Genomic DNA, 26,794 nt, shown 5'->3' with positions numbered 1-26,794 from the left:
TTATACCTTTTTCCTGTTTGTAAATAACTACTGGTGCAAAGTTCACAACTCTTTCTAATATATGACAAGAAGGGAAAAACGACAAGAAAACTTAGTCACTAGTTTTAGGTTTTTTTTTTTTTTTTTTAAAATCATTGCTTTTTAGGCCAATGTAGCTGTTTGATATGTTGTATTAAAATGACACAGTTGTCATTTATACCTTCTGGGAGAGGGGAATCAGTTTTCTCCACTAGAGTGACACTGTGTTTATCACCTGCTCCAGGACAGGCCTCATGTTCAGGAGTAGTTGACCAATGTATAATGAACTCCATACAGGTTTTTTTTTTTTTGTTTGCTATTGTTTTGTGTGTGCTTTTATTTCATGCTTTTTTCTGTTTAGATGTTGTTTTATTTATTTAGTTTTGGGGGAATTTTGGGGAGTTTGCTGTATATGGATTTTGTTTGCTTGTTTTTTTTTTTTTAAAGAAAGAACTAAAAGTTGGGTGTGTAGGGAGGGGACAGGTATCTGGAAGGACTTAGGGTGAGGGAAAGAATATGATAAAATTTATTTAAATTTAAAAATTGTTTTAAATAATAAAAATAAAAAATATATGATTCAGCAGAAACAGCTAAGTAAAAAAAAGAAGGTGCGGTTGAAATTCTGTTCTTCTCTAGAACTTAAAATAAAAAAAGCACTTTAAAGATATATTGAGTAACCAAAGAACAGACAAAGAAAATGTGGTACATATACACAGTGGAGTACTACTCAGGTGTAAGAAACAATGACAGCATGAAATTTACAGGTAAATGGATAGAACTAGAAAATATCATCCTGAGTGAGGTAACCCAGACGCAGAAAGACAGACATGGTATGTACTCACTCATAAATGGATACTAGATGTAAAGCAAAGGATAACCAGACTACAACCCACAGCTCCAAAGAAGCTAGGAAACAAGGAGGACCCTAAGAGGGACGCATGGATCTCACTGGGAAGGGGAAGTAGATGAGATCTCTATGAATAAACTGGGGGTAAGGAGGCAGCAATAGATGGGAGGGGATGGGGGATGAGAACAGAGGGAATGGGATAGTTGAGCTGGGGGAGTGACAGAGTTGGAGAGCAATGAAAGAGATATCTTGATAGAGGGAGACATTATAGGGTTAGGGAGAACCTGGTGCTGGGGAAATTCCAGGAATCCTCAAGGATGACCCAACTTAGACTACTAGAAAAAGTGGAGAGTGTGCCTGAACTGGCCTACCCTGGTAATCAGATTGGTGAATACCCTGTCACCATAGAGCCTTCATCCAATAACTGATGGAAGCAGATACAGAGATCCACAGCCAAGCACCAGGCCACGCTTCTGGAGATCAGTTGAAGAGAGGGAAGAGGAGTTATATGAGGAAGGGTGGTCAAGATCATGATGGGGAAATCTGCAGAGACAACTGAACCAAGCTCATAGAAACTCATAAACTTTAGACTGACAGCTGTGGAACCTGTACTGGATCGGACTAGACCCTTTGCATACAGGAGACAGTTGTGTAGCTGGGTCTGTTTGAGGGACCCCTGGCAGTGTGATCAGGATCTATCCCTGGTGCATGAGCTGGCTTTCTGGAGCCCATTACCTATGGTGAGAGATGCCTTGTTCAGCTTTGATGCAGCGGGGAGAGGCTTGGTCCTGCCTCAACTGAATGTAATAGGCTTTGCTGACTCTCCATGGGAGCCCTTACCCTTTTGGAGGAGGGGATGGAGTGGGGAAGGCTGAGGGGGAAGCTAGGGGTAAAAAAGCTGGAGGAGGGATGGGAGGGGGAATCTGTGGTTGATATGTAGAATGAGTGGAAGATTTTCTTAAATTAAAAAAATAGATATATTGAGAATAATACCAGTTTTAAATTCTGCCATTTGGTTAAATAGACATTTTCAAACAAAAACTAAAATCCCATATTGCGTAGATAATGTGGGCAGAAAGCAAGCTCTTGAAGTCTCCAGCTCCAAACTTTGGTTCATTTCTTATTGCTTGGATTTCATCTTAATTTCTTCTTGTTGGGTGAGTAGACTAAACCAAATGATGATAGTATCAGTCAGTCAGCATTGACTCAGTCCCTACCCCTCCAGTTCAGCCCCAGTGGGAAATTCATTCACTCTCCATTCCTCTAGAATATTTACCTTGTGCTTCTTAGTGAGGCCAATTTGAGGGTGTGCAACCCCACCAGATGCCCTTCAGTAAGCCTATGTCAGGTGACTCTCCAACTGCAGATCCAGGAAACATAGGTGGAGGATTGGGGTAATGGGACCTTAAAAAGGAAATAAACACATTCATACATAAAAAAAATCCTGAGTAAAGTGGTAGGAAATATCAACTCAGAATAGGGAAACATTGAATTTTGCAAGATGGAAGAGGAAAAAGAAGGAGGGGGGTAGGGTGTCTAATGGTCTTGATAGTGCTGGAGGTAGACTGTGGGGCAGCATGTAAGCATGGGGCCCTAGTTTCTCTAGCACTATGAAAACTTCTTTTTAGGAGGATAAGACAGTCAGGAACAAATTGAAGGAAATTATGTTCCCAGAAAATCGAAGGAGTAGAATGCAAGAGTTGAGTGAAGCTTGAGGCAAATAGAGGCTTTGCATGTCAGGAGGATTTGGATAGTTCATCTTGAAAGGTATAGAAGCCATTCGAAGGCTTTCCCCTGATTCCAGGTATCTTTCGACAACTATCATGTTCTGCTTATAGGTCATGCTTAAGGAGTTGTTTACAACCACATTTTACTTAGATAAAACTCCCAACATTTATTTAGATAAACTGGAAGGCAAAAGGCATCTATGTGCCAGTGAGGTACAAGGGAAAAGCAGGACATTCCTTGCTTTGTTTGTTTTTGAAATTTTGAGGTATCTGAGAACACATTTGTAATATAACTGGGTAAGAAACAAGAGTCACCTTAGTCAAAGGGAACTGAAAAGGTCACATAACGGAAAGAACACAACAAAATACCATTGTTACATAGCTCACAAAAATAGGAATTTACTTTCTCATGCCTTTAGAAGCTATATGTGCAAGATTAGGGTCCCTTAGCCTGTGGATTCTGAGAGAATGCAGCAGAGTTCACAATATGCTTCACCAGCGCAGGATACACATTCAAGCCTTTACAGCCACTTTTCTCAGTTTCAAGCAAATATTAAGTATTCATAAGTATTGTATTTTATTGTTTCCTATTACAGAGTGCAAAGAATCAGAGGGTTGCCTGGTATTAAGTGGAATGGAAGGTGGTGGAGTGAGCACAAGCACAGAGAATAAGGGAGATGAACATGTCCATTGCTGTGTTGGTCTATACCAGGGGCACTGAAGACTTACAGTCCAAATTTGACTCACTTTCTACTGTTGTTAATACAGGTTGCAGGCTATTCATTTATCTATCTATCTATCTATCTATCTATCTATCTATCTATCTATCTATCTATCATCTATCTATCTATCTATGTATCATCTATCTATCTATCTACCCATCTATCTATCTATCTATCTTTTATTTATATTGAAAAAGCGAGGGAGCAGAGTGTTTTGGATTTCTGTCTTTGTTTCCTTTCTTTTGACATTCTGGATCATTTTCCTAGATAATGACATATCTTGGTGGTTAAGATTTAGCTTTCACAAGCTCAGAGGAACTCATGAACTTTAGAATGACAGCTGTGGAACCTGCATGGGACCAGTCTAGACCCAGGAGACAGTTGTGTAGCTGGGTCTGTTTGAGGGCCCCCTGGCAGCGTGATCAGGATATATCCCTGGTGCATAATCTGGCCAGCTTTCTGGATCCCATTACCTATGGTGGGACACCTTGCTCACCCCTGATAAAGCAGGAAGGGGCTTGATCCTGCCTCAGCTGAATGTACCAGACTTAGCTGTCCCCCATGGGAGAGCTTACCCTGTTGGAGGAGGGGATGGGGGGTAGGGGAGGAAAAGCAGGAGGAGGTATGAGAGGGGAATCTGTGGTTGGTATGTAAAATGAACAACAAAAAATTTAAATATATAAAGAAAATTAGGTTTAAATTCTAAAATCACATTTTTTGTGCCTCATGTACTGCTTAGAGCCTAATGCAGCTTCATACAATATTTTTAATGAATTGAACATGAAACAAAGTTTCATGATGATTATAAAGGGTTGGCTAAATCAAGGAGTTTTCGTGCACATTATATTAAAAAAGAATAAGTGGAATATAAAGGATTTCTTGATTAGACATCAACAAATTATTGAAAATGACACGACAAACATTTGTTTCTCAACAGTTCATGAAAATAGAGTCTCCAGATTTCATACATATGAGCAAGAAAGAGACATGTGAGAATCTCTGAATTTATCTTGTTCATACCAGAATTACCAGGAAAAAAGTCCCAACAATGCTTGATAAATGGTTGTTGATCATTGTTTCTTGATGACACATAAAAATATAGCGTGGAGACTGATTAATTTTCATTCAGTTATGAAGGACAGCAATAATAAAGTCCCATTGTATTTAGCTTAGTGGAGATTTATTTATAAAAACAAAGGAGCAGAGAGAAAATACAAAATTAACTTCTTAGGTCTAAGCACGTCAGTCACACTCGGAACATTTTTTTTCTGTAGCTAAGAGACATGGAAGATTCTCTATGTGCCTTCTGGAATTTGTCCTGCCTCAGCCTAGAATCATAGAGTGAATCTGGTACCTACTGCTACCAAACAACAGCAGCAACTACAGTCTGAGAAGAGCAGCGTTTCAGCAGAGAGCCTGGAGCCACCCCTATCTAATGTTTGTTCTCCTCAGATGTCCCTTGTCTATTGTACGGTGTAGCTGCATTCTCCACTACAGCCACCTCCATCTACATGTGGCCACTGAACACTTGAAACATGACTGGTCCAAACTAGAGCTATGAATAATGGAAAATACACATCAATATCAAAGGTTTATTAAATAAAACATTTGTATTATTTTAGTTAATACGTGATATATTGGGCTAGATAAGATACATAATTAGAATTAATTTTACCTATTTTGTTAACTACTAAAAAATTTAAATTATATATATGGCTCATACAACATTTCTGTTGGAGATTGCCACTGTGGAGATTTACATACATTGTAGATTCATTTCCTTAGTCTTTCTCAGACTGTAGGTAGAAAACCTTGGCATAATCTCAAAAAATAAAAAGGAAATTATCAAGAGGTAAATAATTATGCTTGAGAAATTACTAGATTGTGTCAATTATAGGACTTATGTAATTGAGATACAGTATTTATGGAAATACAGATACTAGGTAAAGTGTCTGATATGGTGGCAGACAGTTTTACACATGTATTGGCTGCCTGAGAGCCCATATTGCTCCTCCTTTCATTCTAGGGACTTATTCCCAATGATGGCAGCAAATTATCTACCAGTGTAAGTCAAAGGGCATCATATATCCAGCTTCTGTTTTTTTTTTTAATTCCTATTATCTAGCAGTGAGAAACAAATCCCAAAAAGGATGTTCTGCTGAGTTTCTACTTTTATTAAACAGGCAGTTGGGCAGACAACATTGTGATCAGATTTCCAGAGCACAGACTGAGTGGACATATCTCCACATCCTCCGGTCACTGAGTCTAAAAGGAAAGAGATGGAAAGACTGAAAACCAGTGAGTCCAATACCAACAGCTCTGTGTTGTTTTCTATAGTAAAAAGATGAATGAAGAATTCTTTATATACACAGATGGTGAAGGTAGGCAGTTCAGAATCAAGGCATAGCTTTTTCCTTGTGACTTTTACCAATCATTGCATCATTTTTTTTTCCTGGAAAAGAAGACAGATAGGTTAGATGCTAGAACTCATTGAAACTACAGGGATATGGTCTGTACCATAAAGCAATGCACTAATAATTCATGCCAAAACCTAACAATATTAAATCATGCTCACATTCTATATGCTATGATGATTATTACCTGAGAAGCTACTATGAAACAAATGTTGAGGTGGACACAAAAACAATCATGGCTTAACTCTGCTATTGATTGCCTGCTCCCTCATGATGATGCTGTCACTAGCAGCATCTCACAGATAAGGATATTGTGCATCAGAATTTTTAATGACTTTCTATATTCTCCAGTTAGGTCATGCCTTTGGCACAATCCTTCATTACTTAAAGAAATCCATTTTCGTATGATCTTCAGGTAAGTTCCACATGAAGTAGTTTTTGTTAAGTTACCTACACAAGATTAGAATTATAGGAAAGTGTGGTCCAAGGCTATTCTATTACATTGAGCTTTCAGAAAATTACTGAGATCTCTTTGCCCTAAGACATGTATTTAAGTGGGATTATGAGGAGGTGGAAGATTATATTCATCCAATAAAAACGGGAATCAAGCCAATAAGAATTTGTATGCAAAAATAACCAAGAATAGTGTACTAGAATTGGTTAAGCCCTTTTTTAACTTACGTATGTGTAAAGGCCTAGAGTAAGGAAATAGGTTGCAAGTTTACATGGGAAGGGAGGTGAAAGATTCCAGCTCTCAGCCTATTACAATGTGTCTTCCCACTGTTGATCTGGAACCAAAAATCTCCCAATCCGTTTTCCCTCACCAGGCAACATGGCTTGATTAAGATTTGCAAATAAAGTGGAATATTTATGGTCCAAGTTTTACATGGCATCAAAATGGAGTATAATAACTAACACAGTTATTTCTAGTAACAATCAGCATTAAAATAGTAGTTATTAGATGTAAATAACATGTAAATATATTTCTTAAAAATACATTTACTTAAACTAATTTATTTATTCAAGTTAAATAATAACTATGTCCATATTTCTTTTTCTTCTAAGTTTATACTTTAGAATTTTTTTTTAAATTCCTTCTTAGGTTGATATAGGTAATGATGATGATAATGATGATGATGATGATGATGATAGTAATAGATGCCATTAATTTTTAGACACTGTGACAAATATTCTAATGTTAGTGTATGTTGAATGTTTTCAATAATTCATTAAAAGATTAAGAGTATGTATGTGATTCACTAGAAATATTCTATATGAAAACCATTAAAAACCAGAATTCAAACCAAGTCTTCATTAAAGGTTTCTGTATTATCAAGTTCTATGTCATCCAACCTGGGAAATGGACTTCAGATAGAGTCACCAGGGAGAATTTCAAAGCAAATAATGCATGTTCAAATATCCTGTTAGGAATTTAAATAAAAGGCCAATTTTTGACACTGAGGGAAATTAAATTCTTTGCAATATGCAAAAACATAAGCATTACCTAGAAATGGTTTCAATTCAGCTGTTACTATCTGCCTCTCTTGGCCTTCGTCTCATCTTATGATCGGTATATGCTCATTACCACATGCTTCAATAATTACTTAATCATCCTGGTAGTAAAGTGGCTAGTTCTCAAGTCATCTGATCTAGAAGTGTGACTTCTCTGGCCCGACAAATTCTCATTTCCAGGTGCAGAGAACCAAAACATAACCCATAGCAACTACCACCATCACCCAAAGGCCAGTGTCTCACAGATGCAGGTGTGCCAGCAGGTATTGCTTCCAGGTTGCTGCTCTCCTCACACTTTCCTTGACTACGTATTTGTATATTAGTCTGACGCATCCTAAAAAAGGAGAGATATTTCAATGATGGGAAAAATACTTAGGAAGAATGAGAAATAAATGTAGATAATATTTGAGTACCAAAAATACTGAAATGAGCCAGGCGGTAGTGGTGCACGCCTTTAATCCCAGCACTCGGGAGGCAGAGGCAGGCTGATCTCTGTGAGTTTGAGGCCAGCCTGGTCTCCAAAGCGAGTTCCAGGAAAAGCAAAGCTACACAGAGAAACCCTGTCTCAAAAAACCAAAAAAAAAAAGTACTGAAATGAATATAAAAGTCTAGAATATTCACAGAACCATTTTCTAGTTAGCATCATCTAGATTTGGCCTCTCTCTTCTGTTCCTAACCTATCCCTTAGTTCTAAGCTGATTTCATCACACTTCAAACAAGACAGACTCATTTGCTTCTTAATCCGTAGCTGTTTTATAAATTTAATTTCAATGAGAGAGAGAGAGAGAGAGAGAGAGAGAGAGAGAGAGAGAGAGAGACTCTGCATGTGTGTGTGTCCATATGTGTCTGTGTATCCATGTGTGTTTGTGTGCCCATGTGTGTGTGTTATGAACACTGGCACTTATGTACTGTAGCACTGATGTAGAGGTCAGAAGACAACTTTTGGGAACCAGTTCACTGCTCTCACTGTGGGTTCTGGGGATTGAATTCAGGTAGATAGATATAAGCAGTCAGTGTCCTCGCCTGCTGCACCACCTCACTAGCCCACATGACTTTACTTCGTAGGTGAGAAAATTAGATCCCAGAGAGAAGTTTGGCTATATAAAGTATCTATAATATAACTTTGGGGATAGACAATAGAACAAAATATAATAATATAGAATTATTTCTAGAACCTGAAATTATATTTGAGAGAATTTTAAGACCTTTAACATAAGAAATTTTGTAAAGAAAGATCCTGCTTCTCATCTGCAGTGCTTGGGGAGGATCCATTGTCTATCACAGAAGCAGAATTGGCTTAATTTGAAGTTGCTCTCCTATAGCTTCCTCTAACCCTTCAGTAAATATTGGTTCCTCTTCCATGGGAAAGCCTGAGTCTTCTCTATGAGGTCTAGTCCCACCTTCATTAGCCTTGGCACGCACCCCCCGTATACTACATTAACCTTCTTCACTTGAGCTTCTGGGAAGCTTTCTTGATTAGAGTTTACCCTGGGCTGGCATAGTTAATGAAAAAATTTAAACAGTATCAATAATGTAAGGTCCTTAGGTTTATAATAAAAAAGAATCGAAGGATTTAGGTGTAGAAGATACTGTGTATATACAGTAACTGAATTCCTAGAAAGGTTAATTTATTATTTAAACAAATATTTTATTTCTGCTGATATAGTCAGGGATCCCATGAGTTTGTAGATTTTGAGTCCACACATTATGCCACATCTTTATATTATCAAAGGAATTTCTAGTCTCACAAATGGTAGTAGAACCACTACATTGGAGATAACAATAGTATAGTAAAGCAACTAAAGTTAAACCTCAATTATTTAGACTCAGAAAAAGCAAAAGTAAGATATTTTCTAATTTTTGTGAGTTTTGTGACATTCAATAAACTAATGGAACTCTTTGAGTATCACGTTCACCCATGTACTAAGATAATAACAGGACTCTACATCAGGTTATGAAAACTTGATGTTGAAATGGGAAAATGTCTTATCACCACACCGTACCTGCAGGTACAATGGCATGTAAGTACACAGTTTACAGTTCACATTTCTAGTTATGAAGCATTGCCAGCATAGGTCTAAGGAAAATTGGCCACAGGGAGGCTAGGAGATGGTGAGTGATATGTATACGAACAATGAGGAGTTTTTGCAAAATTGGTATTTGAGAAGACAATCAACCAAGCTAAAACAAATAATGAAAGAATTAAACAGCTCTTTGCACTTAACCTATACTTTCATATCTAAGTTCTTCTCAGTAATCAGTGAACTCAGCAGCTTAAGGAGTGGTCTCCACTTTCTTCCAAGGAAGATATTGAGACTCCACATGATGAGATAATTGCCTAACACATACAAGCAGTAATAAAGCTGAGAACAGACATCATACATGCCATTGATCCAAGCATTGTTTCTGTTGGGTGGTACTAATTCCTTCAAGAGGAAGGCTTAGAGATGATGGGAAACCAATGGCTGTCTTACAGTCATACAATCTTAGATATTGCGGGTGGTATAGACACCACATATGTGGTGGTTCTCAACTGCTTTCTCTTCCTATGTGCCCGATGGATGATGGTCACACTCTCACCATCTACATGAGTCTACATAGTCTTACATAGATGTTCTTCAATCATTGTGAGCTCATCACCACTCTTTCCTCTTTTCCTACTATTCTGAAGTATGAAATAATAGAGACAGACAATTATATTAAAAGGATACTATCATATCCTTTTTATTTTAAACAAACACATTTTGAATTTTGAAATGCTGATGAACAGATAACAGATATTAGAACCCTATGATGGGCAACATTGCAGTTGAAAACCTCCACACTGGAAGATGAGATGGTGTAATATGGGTACTTACAGGTTTTCGTGACAGAGCAGGCAAGGGTTGGCGTATGTTTGGCCATCATCCCCACAGACAGGCTGTATATTCTTTGGGCAAAGATAACCCATCCTGGGTAATATTCGATAGTGTTTGCACATGTCAAAGTCCTACATGGGTCAAGTAGAGAGCATAGTTGCTTAAGACTTTCAAGGGATTGTATGGGATTGGAGAAACATTGGTTTTCCTAATTGCATCTGAGTCAACTATTAAGAATAGGACTGTGATACATTTTTCAAATGCACATATTATTTGACGTCAGATTGAGTTGGCATAACTTCCTGGCTTTGGCTTCTTTTAACTAGAGAATATTAGTAAGAAAAAGAAAAAAAGAAACCAAGAATGAAGCAGTAAGTGAACTCTTTAATGATCTGAAGCATAACAAGCTGGGACATGTTTCTAGGATTGAGTCGAGAAAAATAATCATGCTAGAAACAATATTCACTCTTAAATAATGAATTTCCTTTGCAATGGACATTGGTATGGGCTTGCCTGTTTAAGATACTGGTCGCTCTAAGAGATCAGATTCCAGTCTGAAAAAATTAGTACAAACGTCCCTTGCTAACTCTGGTCTCTGTTTCCCTAGGAGACTCTCTGGCCTTTATCTTCTGTAGTGGCAAAAGAAATATGTAAAAATTGTCCTTCTTTATCTCTGCCACACTACCTCCCACATGTATGGCAAAGACTTGTAAACAAATGTTCTCATGGGGCCACTCCAATCAAACAATTAGGATGCTTGCCAGGCTTCCCAATCCCTGGAGGACAAAAGCAGCTGACCTGATAATCCAAGGAGAAACTTCTTACCTCAGAGGAGCTGGAAAATCCTGGACCATCTTCTTCTTTAGTAACCCTAATGTGTGATGGATTTTCTTGAAGCTCCGACCTTTCCAAAGCTTCCTTTTCACTAGAAGAAAAAAGAAAGAAAAAAACATTAAAAAAGGATATTCACAAAACCTCTGTAACTTCTCATGTAAAGACAGACAGTCCCAGGAAAAGATGAGGGAACCCTAGAACAATCCATCAGGATATGACCAGAATGAGATCTATTAAAACACACACTGAGCGGCACTGATAATTCATCCCTATCTCAAGAACATTCTTTATGAAAAACTACAGAGTATTGATGTTGTCTTCATGGGTGCTTTAAACCAACTCAGAGTTCACTCATCTTGACATGGGTTTGTTCACCGGTCAAATCATTTAGCTCCTGAGACCCTTATTTATGCATTCTAAGGTATAAAACTTAGTATTTTTTTATGACTATTCTTTCAGCTCTGACGTAGTTTTGGACCAAGGATTTGGAATGAGTGCTCTGGTAAGGACATACACCTCCACTTCCTGTCTCCAAACCCCTGTATCTTAATCTTCATCCTTTGGCCATATCGTTTCTCTTGGGCTCATGAGCACATACATGTATTCAATCAGCACTTTGTAAAAATGTGCATTCCCTGCTGGTTGCTGAGCACAATGAGCTTACTCACAGGACATCTCTGCACATGTGGCACTTGTTTGGATAGACGGTCCCATCAGCATCACGCACTGGGTCATCCTTTTGTGTACAGAGAAGCTTGTTATTCCTCATAAGCTTTCGGAACTCACTGCACTCATCCTAGGGAATGAGATAGGGGAGGTGGGCATGAGCTTTCCTTTTGTTGCTGGGTGGTTTTTATCAAACTCGGCTTTAGGAGATATCTTGTGGCTCTTGGTTGGTACTCACTTCACTCATCCCAGCGACAGAGGGCAAAGAACTCCTGGCCTGCCTAGGTTTTGCATCCTCTGCTGTGTTGTGAACGTCTCCGCACTCGTCCTGAAAGGTAGGGAAACATAAGAAAAGACTTGACAGGCACATCTCATCTCCTACTAATTTGCCTACCCATCATCTGTCCTCTCTCTTTTCCATGATCTTAAGCCAAGGAGAATCTCAAAGCACTCTGGGCTAAAAATGTGATGATCACTGTGAAATGACTAAGTGAAAATGCTGCCTTCTTTTCAATATTGGGAAGTAAAGAGAAGCGGGGTGGTGGTGGTGCATGCCTTTAATCCCAGCACTTGAGACACAGAGGCAGGTGGATCTCTGTGAGTTTGAGGCCAGCCAGGTCTACAAAGGGAGTTCCAGGACAGGCTCCAAAGCTACACAGAGAAAACCTGTCTCAACTCCCGCCCCCCCAAAAGAGAGAAAAGTAAAGAGAAATAGTATTGTAATACATGCATGCTATTGATTCATGGATGCCGAGAAAATCATCTGGAGAAAACAGAAGACATCATCAAAGACGAGCCAAACATGAGTCTTAGGATGTCTGTTTGTTACAGGAATCATTAAAGTCAACATCAACAAGCTACCTAAAGCCTCCTTTCACATTTAAAGTGTCAACTATAAGCATGTAGTTGAGGTGAAAGAAAGCTGGGTCCTCTAGTTTTCCAATCCATATTTCTGTTAAGGTAGAATGACAAAAATTGACATAGACTATGGGAGAATTCTCTAAGAATGTTTTAAAGGATTAACTCCGTGTGTGTGTGTGTGTGTGTGTGTGTGTGTGTGTTGATATATCTTGTATTGTGACTGAAAGTGAGATTGTTGTCAAAATTAAAATTTTAAGTATAATGTTAGTATCTTTCTCACTTAAAGACTACACGGGAAGGTAAAATTCTGAGGGTGAGTGGTAAAGCCCATATTGTATCCACTAAAACCCAACCTTTCTCTCATTTGCAGGCTGAGGACTTGAGTTTTCTTCATTCCTCATTTTTCTTTCACTAGCTTCTCGTTCACTGCAGAATGAAATAAGGAAAACCAATAAAGAAATAGCTCTAGGATCATGCTGAATTGTCTTTAACCAAGTATTTTTCCAATACCAAACGTTAATAAATATAACGCTATGGTCCTATACCTTAAAAACATCTAGACATACATTTTTATCTGTTGTCTCTGATGGCTGGACTGTTCATGGTCTATTGTGGCAACATGCCTAACGTTTACTGATTCTGTTGCTTTACTATCATCCCGATTCAAAGGAAGCGAAAGGGCTGTTGCTTCTTAAGAGAATATGTTTATCTTATTCTCTCATCCAGGCTATAGATTCATTTCTCCTTTTTTTTTTTTGGGTACTTTTAAAGTTGCATTCTGCTTAAACTCTGTTTTGTTTCTTCTTCTCATAGTTACAATGCTTTAAAGTTGATGAGCATTCTAGAAAACGCTGTCTCCTTGGATCTCCACCAAAACTGTATGTGTGGTCCTTGTAATTCCTTCACATACACGATGAACTGAAGTTCGGTGAAATACGTGCCTCTCATCAGTGGCTGAGCTTTTTCTTTTAAAGACATTGACTGCCACTGATGAGAGCTGTGTTTTTCACAGAACTTCAGTTCAGTTCTGGTGTCTAATCCCAGTGCTCAGGAGCCAGAGGCAGGCAGATCTCTGTGAGTTCGTAGCCAGCCTGGTTTACAGAATGAGTTCCAGGACAGCCAGAGCTACACAGAGAAACCCTGTCTCAAAAAACCAAACTAAATAAGTAAATAAGTAAATAAATAGATAAAGAAAGAAAGAAAAAATAGATAAATAGATAAATAAAAAATAAATAAAATAAACAGATAAATAAAGTTAATAAATAAACAAAAGATGCTGATTTGTAAATGTATCATGATGGTTTTCCATCTCAGAAGACCTAGGTAGGATTATGCTTCTCATCTTTTAAAAGTATAGCTCCTCCCTGAGTGCTTTGAAAACTAACACTAGTCTACATACACAAGGAGATGTATTTATCTATAATGTATGAAACCAAGTGTCATAGGCTTTTAAGTGACTAATTCTTTTCTGGCAAACAAGCACAATTTATCAAATTCATCAACAAGCCTGTTAACGTACAATATACTCTGACACATGGCACACTTGTTAACATGCGTCTTGCCATCTGGGCCTCGGATGGGATCATTTTCTCTGGTGCAGATCAGCAGCCCATCTTTCTGCATGCTCCGGAATTCATGACATTGATCCTGACAAGAGCACATAGACACATATTACTACCTTACCCTAGCATTTGTCGTCTGAAATCACCAGGACAGAGAGGAAGAGACATATCACTGTCTTACTCTAAACATTTACCATCTGAAAGCACCGTGACAGTTAGGCACGGACTCATAATCCTGGGAGGAAAATAGAGAAAAGGAGGTGTATGTGGGCACGCTTACCATGTCACATGTGCAGAGTCAGGGGATCTGCAGAGAAGTTGGTTCTCTCACCTCACTACATGAATTCCACGGATCAAACTCAGAGTTTCACGCTTGGTGGCAATTGCCATTTTACCTTATGAGTCAGCTTGTCACACAATCACATCTTTAAAATATTTTCTATCATGTGAACTACATGTCAGCTCATGTGATGTGCAACCATTTTTCTCATTTTACATTTTAGAAAAGACTCAGAAACATTAAATGATCAAGGTAAACATTGGGTTGGTGACCAGGTATCTACTGACAGAGACGTTCCTCATTTTTATTTCTTTGCTTTTCCGTGACAGAGAATAAAGCCATTAATTTATAAGAAAATAGAGCTGGGTTTTTTATGTAAAAGAAATCAACTTTAAAACAATGTCAAAGGAACTGATCCCATGAGATCTTACCTTGAACTCCCTGAACTCCAAAGAGACCTTTGGAGACACTGTCACTAAAATACTGACAGAGACTTAAAGACTTAGACTGAGTTTTTGTTGTTGTTTTTTGGTTTTTGGTTTTTTTCCTACAGACAGTCTCACACTTACTTGTACCATGGAATTATCAAAATTATCTCTGGACTTGAACATCTCATCACTGTATTATTTGTCTCACAAACATCATTTTCAGAAGCAGCTGGAGGTATTTTCTTTCCCAGGTGCTCACACGACTGCACACATATATGTGAACAGTAACGCTCATCATCATCGTACTGTTGGCCTTCAGGATTTGACCTCCTGATCTGCTTATAGTTTGTGTGAGAGCCTCCTCTCTCTTGAACTTTTCTCGGTGGTAAAACCAGAGATGTTCACGAGATAGATTTTTTCAAACTGTTTGGACCTAAGTTTTCCAATCTTAGTTTGATTTGATCATATGAAGAAATCTATAGCTCTCTTTTGACACACTTCAAAGCAATATTCAGAATATTATATAGAGAGAATTGCAAGTTTGTCTTTCTAATTGGATTTCACATAATAATGGACATTCGGTGCTGTCGTTGTGAAAAGAGCACTAGTTGTAAAGCCCCAAGTTGAACACCAGGTGGCAGTCAAGTGCCATCTGGAGAAGTTATTGTGCACGCTCCAAATTGGTTTCTTTTCCTGGCTGAAATCTTTGGTGCTTACCTTTTCCTCCCCCACGCCCAAGCCCAACCCTTTCCCATGGCCCAATTGCTTTTTAGAACTTCAAATGAAATCCACTGGGCGGATAGTCACAACACTTTGATAACTGCTGCTGGTCCTGCCAATGTGGAGTACCCATGTTGGAGCTGTTTCTAAGAGTGACATGCTGTTTTGGGCAGAGCTAGCCATATCTTTTTCTGTTTATTATTACATCCTCAATGATTGGGAGAGAATGGGCATTTCAAAAGTGTTAGTTACATCGATTCCCTTTACAATGAAACTTTAGGTGAGCCTGTGGCTTTAAGGTGTTCACTGCGTTAAGTGCTTGAGTCTCAAAGATCCGAGCCTAGCCAGAAAGAATCAAGGCAATCCTCCTTTGCTAGCTCAGGTCTCCAACTCCCCTGAGGCTGCTTGTTCCTTATCTTCTGTAGAGGCAAAATAAATGTGCAAAAAAAATGTGTCTCTTTATGTCTGCACACTGTCTCCTGTGCATACGACAGAAACTTGCACATACATGCTCCTATCTGTGCCACTTCAACTAGACAGCTCTGATGCCTCTCCTGGAACTGGCTTTGAACTTTAGCCAGGCTCCCCAACCCTAGAGCTCTCTCTACCTCACTGTCTCTCACCCTCACCATCTTTTTCTTGTCATTCTCTCAGTCAGGTATCTCTCCCGTGCAGTCTATTGTAGCTTTTTCTCCCTAAACTGATCTTCTTAATGATTTTAGAAGGTCTATAATTTTCTTCCACCTCACAGTCCCATTGTGCTGCCTCAGACATGATGCATCATCCCTCATAATATTCACCTACTTCACCATGGCCCAATCACGCTCCCATGGGTGCAAGGTCACCTCTCTTAATAAAGCCCATCTTCTGAAAGGTAATTTCATGCTGGCTCCGAAGCCATCACCTGCCTCTCCTTAACATGAACCCACCAAATTCAGGTATTAAAATGTCTGACATATTACCTCTTTATCATTCTTGTTTTTCCCAGTGTTTCTCTTGTCTTCATCCTCTTTCTTTTTCTTTTCAGCGGCCTCTCTTTCCCTGAGAGAAAGGATGGGAAAAAACAGTTCTACCAAAGTGGATAAATATCTCTTGTGTATAGGACTCACTTCCAAACCATTTGCTATTCTGCTCAAATGGCTGCAATGTGATTATTATGCTATCTGGACTCCCAGCCCAAATACTGTTTGGAAAAACACTTACAGTCTTTCTTTGCACATGGCACACTTGTTGCCATGAGTCTTGCCATCTGGACCCCGGGTAGGGTCACTTTCCCGAGTACAGAGAAGTTTCCCATTTTTCATTTGACTTCTAAACTGATCACACACATCCTGAAAATAAATAAGGAAAGATAATCAGAAATGCTGTTTCACATAGTAATTGACTGGGTTTGGAAAGCTGAAGATTTCCATTTAAATGCCTGGCAGTCATAAAACCTTACTGAGGTAGGCAGCATTATGGCATAAGGGCATCGATGTCTTCATGTCTGAAGTATGTAAATATGTTGCTTTATCAATTAATGTAATCATTTAAATGGAGAATTAAGAGCACCAATCAGTTGTATTTGAAGTAGGAAGGTTATTTGGGATGAGTGGAGAGAACTCATTGTAACCACGAGGGTTCCTTACTCAAGCAGAGGAATTGGTACAAGAAGGATAGAGAATCAGACATGAGTAAGCATGCTGGACAGAAGGCAATCACAAAATCAAAGAAGGCAGCTGGTTCTTGGAAGTCCAGAGTCAGGGAAGAAACACCCCGCCCTGGAGCTTCCACAATGGAGCTATAGGTCCACCAACATCTTGGTTTTAGTGGGGTCCTTTGGAATGTCTGACCTCCATGAACATAGGATAATAACTTGCAGCACTGTGAGGCAGTGTCTATAGTAACTTTTTATAGCAACAATATAAAATCCAGTGTTAGTGTTGACAGTCCAAAGGGAAGGTCTCCATTGACCACATCGACAACAATCTCGTTCCACGTTTTTGATGGCTTACACCAAACCTCAGCACCGACTTACCTTTTTTGTGGCTGATCCAGTCTCATTTGATCTTGAGGCAGAATATTTATTATTTTCCTCCATTTCTCTCTGCCTATGAGAGAAGGGGTCAATAGTCATCTGTTTGGCACAAACGCAAATGCAGGAATGAAGGGGTCTGAGGGCATTGGTTCTAAACCTTCTCTTTCACAGTGAGTGTCTCCGCTCTTTGAGAGCCACAGACTACTCCATTACTAAGATTCTAGGGTAGGAGCCTCCTTCACCACAAAATACATTATCAAATCCTTTGATTACAGCTCTCATACTTCCAATCTAAACATATCTCCAGTGTTAGTCCACATTCCTAGAATGGTGATCCATGATTTTGAGGTTAAAAAAATCAACCATTGTATATTATTTCTTAAAGCATGGCCCTCAATAATTGTATAAATAGTAAATTTAAACAAAAGTAAGTCATAACATTCTAACCAATTTAATTATTGAAAATAGAGGGTTCCTGGAATGCCATAGCATGACAAAAATCTAATTATAGTCATACCTTTAGCTATAAATCTCCAATAATTGCCTGGAGAGATAGCTCAGTTGTTAAATTGTTTGCCTCACAGACACGAGGATACAAGTTCAAATCCCCAGCATCCATGTCAAAAGCATATGCATATAATCCCAAAGATGGAGATACAGAGACAAGAGAATCTATGAAGGCCACTGGCCAGTCAACTCCAAGTCTCCCACCCATAATAATACATGATACACATGCTAATAATGCAGAGTAAGCTCTAGGTTGTTGTACAGAAGAAATGGACTGTAACTAGAGCCCTCAAGACCATTTTCCATGAAACCTTTAAGAAAACCAATCTTATAGAATGTCAGCATTTGGATAAGAGTTCATCACATAACCTTCAGAAAAGTAAGGAATGAGTGAATTATACTTTGTGGGATGAAAGATAGATGCTACATATTTACTAATGGCACTACAACTAAATGCCACGACTAAAAGCTCCCATAAATGCTGAAAGCCACAATAATATGAAGTAGGATTTCAGCTGACTGTAGGATTTTACCTGGAAGAAGCCAAAGGCCTTCCAGAGGTAAAGCCAAGGCTTAAGGAGTCTTGGCAATATTTGATTTTTGAGTATCAGCCATTTCCTACCATGAATTTCTTGTGTGCTATTGTAGCTTTTCCATCATTCATTGGGCACAATTTCCCCTCTACAGATGGAATATTTAGATAATCTTCTGTGCAGTAACTCAGCCAGGATCTCTAAATTCAGGCCTTTCTGCCATTATTGTCATTACTGGCATCTGTCCAGGACCATCCCCAGATGAAGGAAAGTATTTTATGACAGATACCTCTGTACTCTCTAAGAACAGACTTAAGCATCTAGACGATCTGTTTGAGTAGGTCTGGCAGATGAGCTAATTAAGCTTAACTTTCTCCCTTTCCAAAGTCTTATCTCTAGTTTTAGATCTACCTTAAACTATTAGCTCAGAACTGAAGGGTTTCTACTTACAGGTACATCAAGCTGACTCAGGCTGCCCAACCACCAAGTGTACTCCCCGGCCCTGCCAGAAAACCTCAGTAGCCAAGATAGCTTGGACAGATAAGGGGCCAAGGAAAATAAGGCAGTTTTATTTTCACTCATCACTGATAGACTCCTAACACTTTAACTAACTGCTTCTAAGAATATAGTTGAACACATAAAATCCCCCTTGCTCAGATATTAACCAAATTTAGCCCTCAGTTGATTCTATTACTCATTAGTCACTTCCCTTTTGGGTTGCAGATGATGGCTGGCAATTACTTCTCCTTTGTGTGGCTTTCATTGCCCCTCCTTTTGACCCTGAGGGAATTCAAGCCTGGTGACCCTGCTTTACATGGATATATAACTGTAAACCTCAGAGACTTGGGGGACTAGACAGAGAAGAGAAAAGAGGATGAGATGGGTAAAGAGAAAAGAAAATGTAAAAACTAGATGGGTAAGAACTGGAGAGGAATGAACTGAGATGGGAAAGGACCAGATTAGATGGCTAGAAGAGAGTACCAGAGGAATGAGATGGAAAATGAGGAAAAACCAGATGGGGAAGAACAAGATGAGAAAGGAGATGGGAGAGGAGCTGAGATGGGAAAGAATTAGATGGATGAGAACCTAGATGGGGCAGAAATAGATGAAGGAATTAAGATAGAACTTAGAGGGGACAGCAGATTAATGTAGAGAGAGAGATCAGGCAAGAAAGGAGCTAGGCATGAGAACAGAACTGAAGCTGTGTAGATAGGATTTTATTCCAGAGGAATAAAGTAAATGGACAAAAGAGCTCAGTGTACTTAGATTCTTTTCCTGAAAACAATTCATGCCACTTTTAGCTTCTCTTCTGGGCCCCTGAGAAGAAGATTATTCAGGCTGGTCCTTAATAATTTTCGAGACATTAATGTTTAGGGTCATCTAGGACTGATTCAATTTACAGATGGCACTAGCAATAACTGTGTTATTGACCCTAACAGGATGAATCAAAGTGGCTGAACTATGTCATGAAATACTCTAATAATTCACCAATGGAAAATAAAGAGAAGTTACTACTCCTATTTCTATAGTTAAGTATATTTCATACACATGACAAGAAACTAGCTCTCTTAAACAGTGGTCAGCTACTCCAGAGGACTATCATTAAATTTCACTAGGTAGGTCAAGGCAATGAACAACTTTCTGTCACAATGACACTCAGAGGTCACAGAATTACAGTGACAAATGAGGACCATCAGTCACTTGATTAACTGCCACCTTGAGCTTATGTTCCTGAGGAAACATTAAAAAAAGACCATTGGGATTAATGAAAAGAACTTTCACAGAAGGAGCCATAGAAAAGGAGAAATATCATTCACTCAGGAGAAATGCATGTCTTTTAGAAACACTTGCTATGAGAAGCACTTACAGTAGCTCTTTACACATGACACATTTATTGTTGTATGGTTTCCCATCAGCACCACGTACAGGGTCACTTTCTCTAGTACAGCTGAGTTCTCCATTTTTCATGCTTTCCCAATATTGAGCACATTCTTCCTGAGAAGGGAGAAGAAAGTAGGCCACATAGTTAGTCTATTTTATTATTGCCAAGTTCATGAAGCAATCACTATCAGAAACATCCTTTCCTTTCACCCTTGCAAATATTTCATCACCAAGTGTTGCAGTCTATAGAGAAAAAGGGGCTAGAATCCTCCATGTTCTAATGATAAAGGGTCAATTTCATATCCCTTACTGTGTTTAAATATTTGCACAGGGAAATCATACAGTGGCTAAGGTCTGATGGCACAGATAAAAGGTCAGAAAAACAACAGACTAAAGACCAAATCTACATTCCTGCTTGTTCAGATGTATAATGTTTCAATGAAACAATCATTCCTTCATTTATTTATTTAGGCATCATTTGGGATTCCTTCTCCAGCATAATACAACATGTTTACCAGACAGGTTCACTGTCTGAAGAAGACAGACAACCAGATTGAACATGTCTACTTCCTGAGAGTGAGAATTCATCGTCCTAAGGAGAAGCGTTAGGGGAAAAAAAAAACCTAGAAAAGATGGATTTTTATCACAGGTAGTGCATTTGGGAGCCAAGAGATGGCCTTGGTCTCCTTGTGGCCATAAAAAGGTGAATAGGCGTCAGAATTCTCATGAAATGTTGCTGTACCTCATTCAATAATGCCATGCTCACGCTGTAAAATGTCTCAAATGTGCTCAAGGTACCTAAATTATTTCCTCTTTCTCTTTAAGAGAACTTTGAGATAAGAGAGAGGAAGCAACTTATTCAGAGTCTCACAAGTCCATATGGTAAGGGCCAATGGTGCAGGCTCCCCTAGTTTTTTCTCTTTTATTATACTGTCCTGCTTTGGACAGTAGAAAAGATAACTCAAAGGCTTAGCCTCATCCACAGTGATAAAGGTAGAGTGAACAAAGTGAAGATGCTGATGAGAATCAATATTGACACAAGATTAGAGTCCTAAAAAGGGGTCAGGAGACTGGGAAGGTTCACTGTCTCCAATTATTTCCAGATCTAAAGAAGCCAAGAGTCACACAGCAGCAGAATTTGCTAATGTCTTCCCAAAGGCCGAGATGAGATGTAAGACTGTCCTTCCAAGGACCTGCTTCTCTTGGCACTCTGCCTTTCCCCTTACCTCGTGCCCCATCACAATCCCACCAGCCATGAGTTCTGCCTTCTCATGCAGTGAGGTAGGGCTTCCTCTCACCTTAGCCTTCTGTCTTCCACCACCGGAACCATGACCTGAAGTGATTCTCTGACTTTCCTCTTCTTTCCTCATTCTTTCTTCATGTTCTTTCTTGCTGAAAGTCAGAAAGTGGAAGGAATAATAGCTTACTGAATGAAGAACGCATTTCTATGAGCCTATGAAATGTCTCAATTGGATATTGATGGAATATATCAGTGTTTATTTAACATCTGTATTATAGGCTCTCTTCTCAGAAAAAAAAATACAACAGATGGATTATGTGGGAATCTTTGTTTGGCAAAGTTTTCATCATGCTAAGAGAAAAACAACATATACTTAACCACCAGCTAATTAGAGCTTCCTAAATGTTTGCTCAGAACCTTTGGCTTTATTTCTTAAAGTTGTTGCCTGTTAACATCTTTCTGTCACCCATCTTCACCGTGACCACAAGTGTTTTCCTTCTTCCCTGTAGTTGCCCCTCACTGGGTAACGGCACCCATCAGTCCCCTCACACCAGCAGCACAGGGAATGTTAGATTTTCTTCTATTGATTGTTGCTGTGTGCATTTTTCTAAATGAGCCATATTTTTACCATTTCCTCGCCTAACTGAAACATTTCTGCAGCCCTCACTACATGTAAAATTGATGTCCAGGTCCTTGGTTTGACACTGAAAGTTGCTGAAGTTCCTAAGTTCTAGATGTTTGTTCCTTACACACCACAGTTTTCCTAATCTGGACCTTCTGCAGTTCTGCTATTCTCTCACATGGCCCCGTCGTTTATATCTCTTACCCAGATTATAAGGTTCAGGTCTATTTCCACCCAAAACATTGTATTAGCTGTTCCCTCACTGAAGAGCAACATTAAAGGTTTCTGAATGTGCAATGATCAAAAATTAATTTCCAAGCTGGGTGCTGATGGCACATGCCTTTAATCTCAGCACTCTGGAGACAGAGGCTGGTGGATCTCTGTGACTCTGAGTTCGAGGCCAGCCTGGTCTACAGAGTGAGTTCTGGGACAGCCAGGACTGTTTCAAAGAGTAAGACTGTCTCAACATATCAAATTTCCAACGACTTAGGCAATGGATCCCTGTCATTGCCTATGTTACATCGTGGAATTTCACTGCAGCATTTGTTTTGAACACACAATGCGCACACTTTCCACTCTGTGAGCTGGCAGCCACTCAGTGCCATAGAAAATTGCCTAAGATCTCAGCTCAGGTTCAAAACTATTACAAGTTAGGAATTGCAGTGATTTCATTTTTCTGTACATTACAAATTTTATGTTCATACAGGGGCATAATGACTTAATTGTGGGAACTAAAGACTTTTAATAATCTTCTATCATCATTCTTCAACACGGATGGAGCAAGCTAGTTCCTCTTTTGATCACATTATGTTAGAGTATTTGATTTTAGAAATTGCTCTATGAGTTGCTGACTTGTATTTCATAAAATATTTTTTAAATAAATTTTGTCTTCAGATTAGGATAAAATTTCAAACAATTTCTGAAATGACTTTAAGTATACTTCTGCCATTTAAGATGACATATTTATGCAAAATTACATTCTCAGCATTGATGATTATAAAGTCAAAATATTAATCAACTTTGAAAAAATTTGAAAATGTTTTGTGTCTTGCAGTATGAAATATTCAGGCAAGATTTAATTTTTAATTCACAACTGAACAGTTGTAAATTTCATTTTCATTTGATTTTCCCTAATTAAATATATAGTAAATAATTATTTGATTTAAAGTTCTTCAGGATAGTTACAAGTAAGTGTTTGATTTGAAGTGCTTAGTAAGTAGAATAACATTTTCTCAGGGAAAATGAGTTGTGAGTGGCAAAGGTTTAAGAAACCCCAAATTGTATGATCTCTGAGAATTCATCTCATTCATCTTTGTCTAATGATTACACATACTGAATACTATAGGTGCTCAGTGAATGTCTCTTGAATGACTTGTGTATTTTAGATGTACTTCCAAACTCTGTGTGAGGCATTACTTATCTTTATTTCCTGAAATATATTTCCCATAATACGGTACAGAGTGATAAATAAAATCTGGGTATTTTCTTCCTAATTGAATTCTAAGATAACGAGTAGAAGAAATATATTCGACAATGGATAATTTTTTTATGAGCAAAGATGTGATTATCTACTGAAAGAACTAATAAAAAAGGTAATACTCTAATAGTATACTGTTTGTTTCTAGAATTATAAATATTGGCGATGAATAATTATAAAATGAATGATGATAATAATTCATTTCTTTCATATGTAAGTAATGTCATGTACAATATTATACATGTGTAAGTCTGCCCGGATTATTGCTTTTCCCATTTTCTTCACTCACAGTGGGAATTGCATTGTGTATCTCTTGTCTGCAATATTATATATGTGTAAGTCCATAGGCTTGTTGCCTCTCCTACTCTCTGGACTCACAGTAGGAGCTGGAGTGTGGGTCTTGTACTCACAAGAAAGCCTTGCACATGGCACACTTGTTCCCATGGGTCTTGCCATCTGGGCCACGCACAGGGTCATTTTCTCTTGTGCAGAAAAGTTCCCCACCGTTTAAAAGACTCAGAAATTCACTGCAGTCCTAAGAGAAGAAGGGAATTTCAAAAGTTTAAATATTGTCTCAGATATATCATTTTGTTGGCTTCTTATTTGCCAGAGAGAGAGAGAGAGAGAGAGAGAGAGAGAGAGAGAGAGAGAGAGAGAACCAAAGAATTTCCCCACCTCTGGTGATTGTATTATTCTATTCTTACCAAGCACATTGGACCCATAAAAGGCTTTGTGGTTTTTCCATTTTGAAATTGAGTCTGAATCCATATGCATGTAAGATTCTCTTAATAAACTGTATTTCCCTTTACATTTAAAAAAAAACATTTATTTCTTTAGTGTGTGTGTGTGTGTGTGTGTGTGTGTGTGTGTGTGTGTGTGTGTGTACCATGACTCAGGCGTGGAGGTCAGAGGACAGCTTGTGGGATCAGTTCTCCCATTCCACCACGTGGGTCACGGGGATTGAACTCATATTGCCAGGCTTAGTGGCAAGCACCTTTGATCCCTGAGCGATCTCACTGCTCTTCAACCACATTTTTTGAGAACTGGGCATAATCCTTGCTCGGGGGCTTATTGCCTATCTCTATTCTGTCATAATGCAATAAAGATAGCATACAGATAATATCAAACACCTCCGTATTCTGAAGAAAAACCTCCAAGTTCACCTATCTTCCATACTCTCTTGATTCTTCTTGCATGATACATAACAAAGGTATTTTCCAGTCTCTATTTATAAAGACCTGTGGCTGTTCCATTACCTTTCCAGATGCTTCATCCCCAAATGAAATTTCTACCAGATAATTCCAACAAGTTAGCTACAGTGCTACTTTGAGGAGTATTGGAATCTTAACAAATCTTATAAGATTCCTATATTTAAGGCTTATTTTCCTAAATTAATAAAATATGATAAAAATGTTCCTTGAGAGCAGTATATGAAGATGAAATATTAATAAATACTCAAGAAAAAATTCCTTCTTCCAAATTAGATTCCTTCCAATATTTGGGAAAAAAGCTTTTCATTTTTCTTCAACAACTGATAAGTCAATTTATTTAAATAGTTGACTTTGGCATCTGCAATAGTGGCTTCAACTTCTACTCCTACAGGGAGTCCCTTATAGATTCGAATCAGGAAACAACACCCTGTCTTAGACCCTCCATACAAGCTCTTTCCTTGTACTGATTCTCAGTGTCTGGTGGGCCTGACAGATGGACCTCTTAGCTTCTTTTGCTTTGAGTCTTTGATAAAGTCAGTGCATATCTCCTCCAGATTCTTCATACTGAGGCTGGAAAGGGTAATTGGAATTCAGTGAATTCCCATCTCTTTTCTACGAATGCCTTTTTTTGTATCCCTGAAAGCTATAGCTACATTGATGTTCCTTGGCTAATGTGCTCCCAGCTAAGCAAATGAGGTTAAGGCAGGATGGAAGTAGACTGGAACAGAACTCTAAAGCACCAGCAACTGCATATTAAGAATGCCTCCCCATATTCTCCCTCAAGGGCCATATATGCCCAGACACTGCAGTTTTTCTGCGTATGACAGCGTTTCAACAACATCTGTTGCATTCGATTTTCTTCCTTCTCTGAAGAGTTTAGAATGATGTCCCAAGTGTGGTCCACAAGCACTGCTCTGCTCGTGGTTATGTTACATTGTTAGAATTCCAGTTTCCTACCAAGAAAGCCTAAATGAGGTTGAATTGCCTTGCCTACACAATGGAAATAAGAATATACTTCATAATTTAATAATGGACACTATGCAGTCATTATTTGTAAATGCTTAGTGTCTAAAGTCTAGAAAGTACCCAAGAGATGCTAGCTCTAAAATATGAACACGCGAGAGAAAAAGCAAATCACTTAATAGCAGAGGGTTACTTACTGGTGGCAATTAGGATTGATTTTTGTGTTTCTTCTAAAACCCTCATCTCCAGTTAAAAGTCAATAAGGATAGAGAACACATCCCCACCCATAGTTCTTCTTCTTTCTTGTTTATTCCCAGATCCCTTGATTGCTCACAATTAGAAACACGATAGACCTGCCAAAGCTAATGTGATGGCAGAAACTGCATTCTACTGAAGGACTTTCTCTTGAAGACATTGGAAACTTAAAACACTCGTGTTGTTTTTAATTTCAGATTCATACTTGTCTGCAATTCAAGTGTGTAAATAAGTCATTGTTCAGGTTCAAAACTCAGGGGTTCTTCAGAGATTTGATTCTAGTGCTCATGGCCTTTGATGGGTACAGAGAAGTTACCACAGTCTGTAGTAAGTTACCTTGAGTCAGTCATTCTGAACCACCAAAAGTATTTTTTAGGGATGCTGCATTTATAAAATCCACCCCTCCATTGTTGACAACCAAAAAAAAAAAATTAAAGTGAAGTGTCTGAGGAAGACTTCTGGGTTTGGGGTCAGGACCCCTACATTTAAATTGTATTTTTTCTTTCTACTTTATTCCTTGTAAGAAATTTAAAATATGGGTGCTAATACCAATAAAACACCAGTTTTGTAATTACATCCTTCTCTCGAGGCTCAAATTTCCATCACATCATCTGAGAACAAAGTAAATATGAAGCTGTG

The 26,794-nt window shown here is 38.6% G+C and overlaps 1 protein-coding gene across 3 annotated transcripts in view; it reads right to left on the bottom strand.

Moving 5' to 3' along the window:
- Positions 1 to 5,473: 5,473 nt before the first annotated feature.
- The window catches only part of Spink5 (serine peptidase inhibitor Kazal type 5), a 58,556-nt gene continuing 37,235 nt past the window's right edge, over positions 5,474 to 26,794 (bottom strand). For 2 of the 3 annotated variants that reach the window (XM_076555182.1, XM_076555183.1), the window contains exons 19-32: positions 24,137 to 24,261; positions 21,686 to 21,779; positions 20,374 to 20,501; positions 17,467 to 17,539; positions 16,653 to 16,780; positions 16,412 to 16,490; positions 13,979 to 14,106; positions 12,813 to 12,885; positions 11,837 to 11,926; positions 11,601 to 11,728; positions 10,924 to 11,023; positions 10,099 to 10,229; positions 7,483 to 7,574; positions 5,474 to 5,763 (exon numbers count right to left, since the gene is read on the bottom strand). In XM_076555182.1, the coding sequence (XP_076411297.1) occupies positions 5,711 to 5,763; positions 7,483 to 7,574; positions 10,099 to 10,229; positions 10,924 to 11,023; positions 11,601 to 11,728; positions 11,837 to 11,926; positions 12,813 to 12,885; positions 13,979 to 14,106; positions 16,412 to 16,490; positions 16,653 to 16,780; positions 17,467 to 17,539; positions 20,374 to 20,501; positions 21,686 to 21,779; positions 24,137 to 24,261 (1,422 nt within the window). In that variant the 3' untranslated portion in view covers positions 5,474 to 5,710. Of the gene's footprint in view, positions 5,767 to 7,482; positions 7,575 to 10,098; positions 10,230 to 10,923; positions 11,024 to 11,600; positions 11,729 to 11,836; positions 11,927 to 12,812; positions 12,886 to 13,978; positions 14,107 to 16,411; positions 16,491 to 16,652; positions 16,781 to 17,466; positions 17,540 to 20,373; positions 20,502 to 21,685; positions 21,780 to 24,136; positions 24,262 to 26,794 lie in introns of all 3 variants that reach the window. The other variant, XM_076555184.1, reaches the window with a different exon arrangement.

This window comes from Peromyscus maniculatus, chromosome 19 (assembly GCF_049852395.1).
Source record: "Peromyscus maniculatus bairdii isolate BWxNUB_F1_BW_parent chromosome 19, HU_Pman_BW_mat_3.1, whole genome shotgun sequence".
Lineage (NCBI taxonomy): Eukaryota > Metazoa > Chordata > Mammalia > Rodentia > Cricetidae > Peromyscus > Peromyscus maniculatus.
Note: the sequence above shows the minus strand (reverse complement) of the source record. Positions and strands in the feature narration are given on the sequence as shown.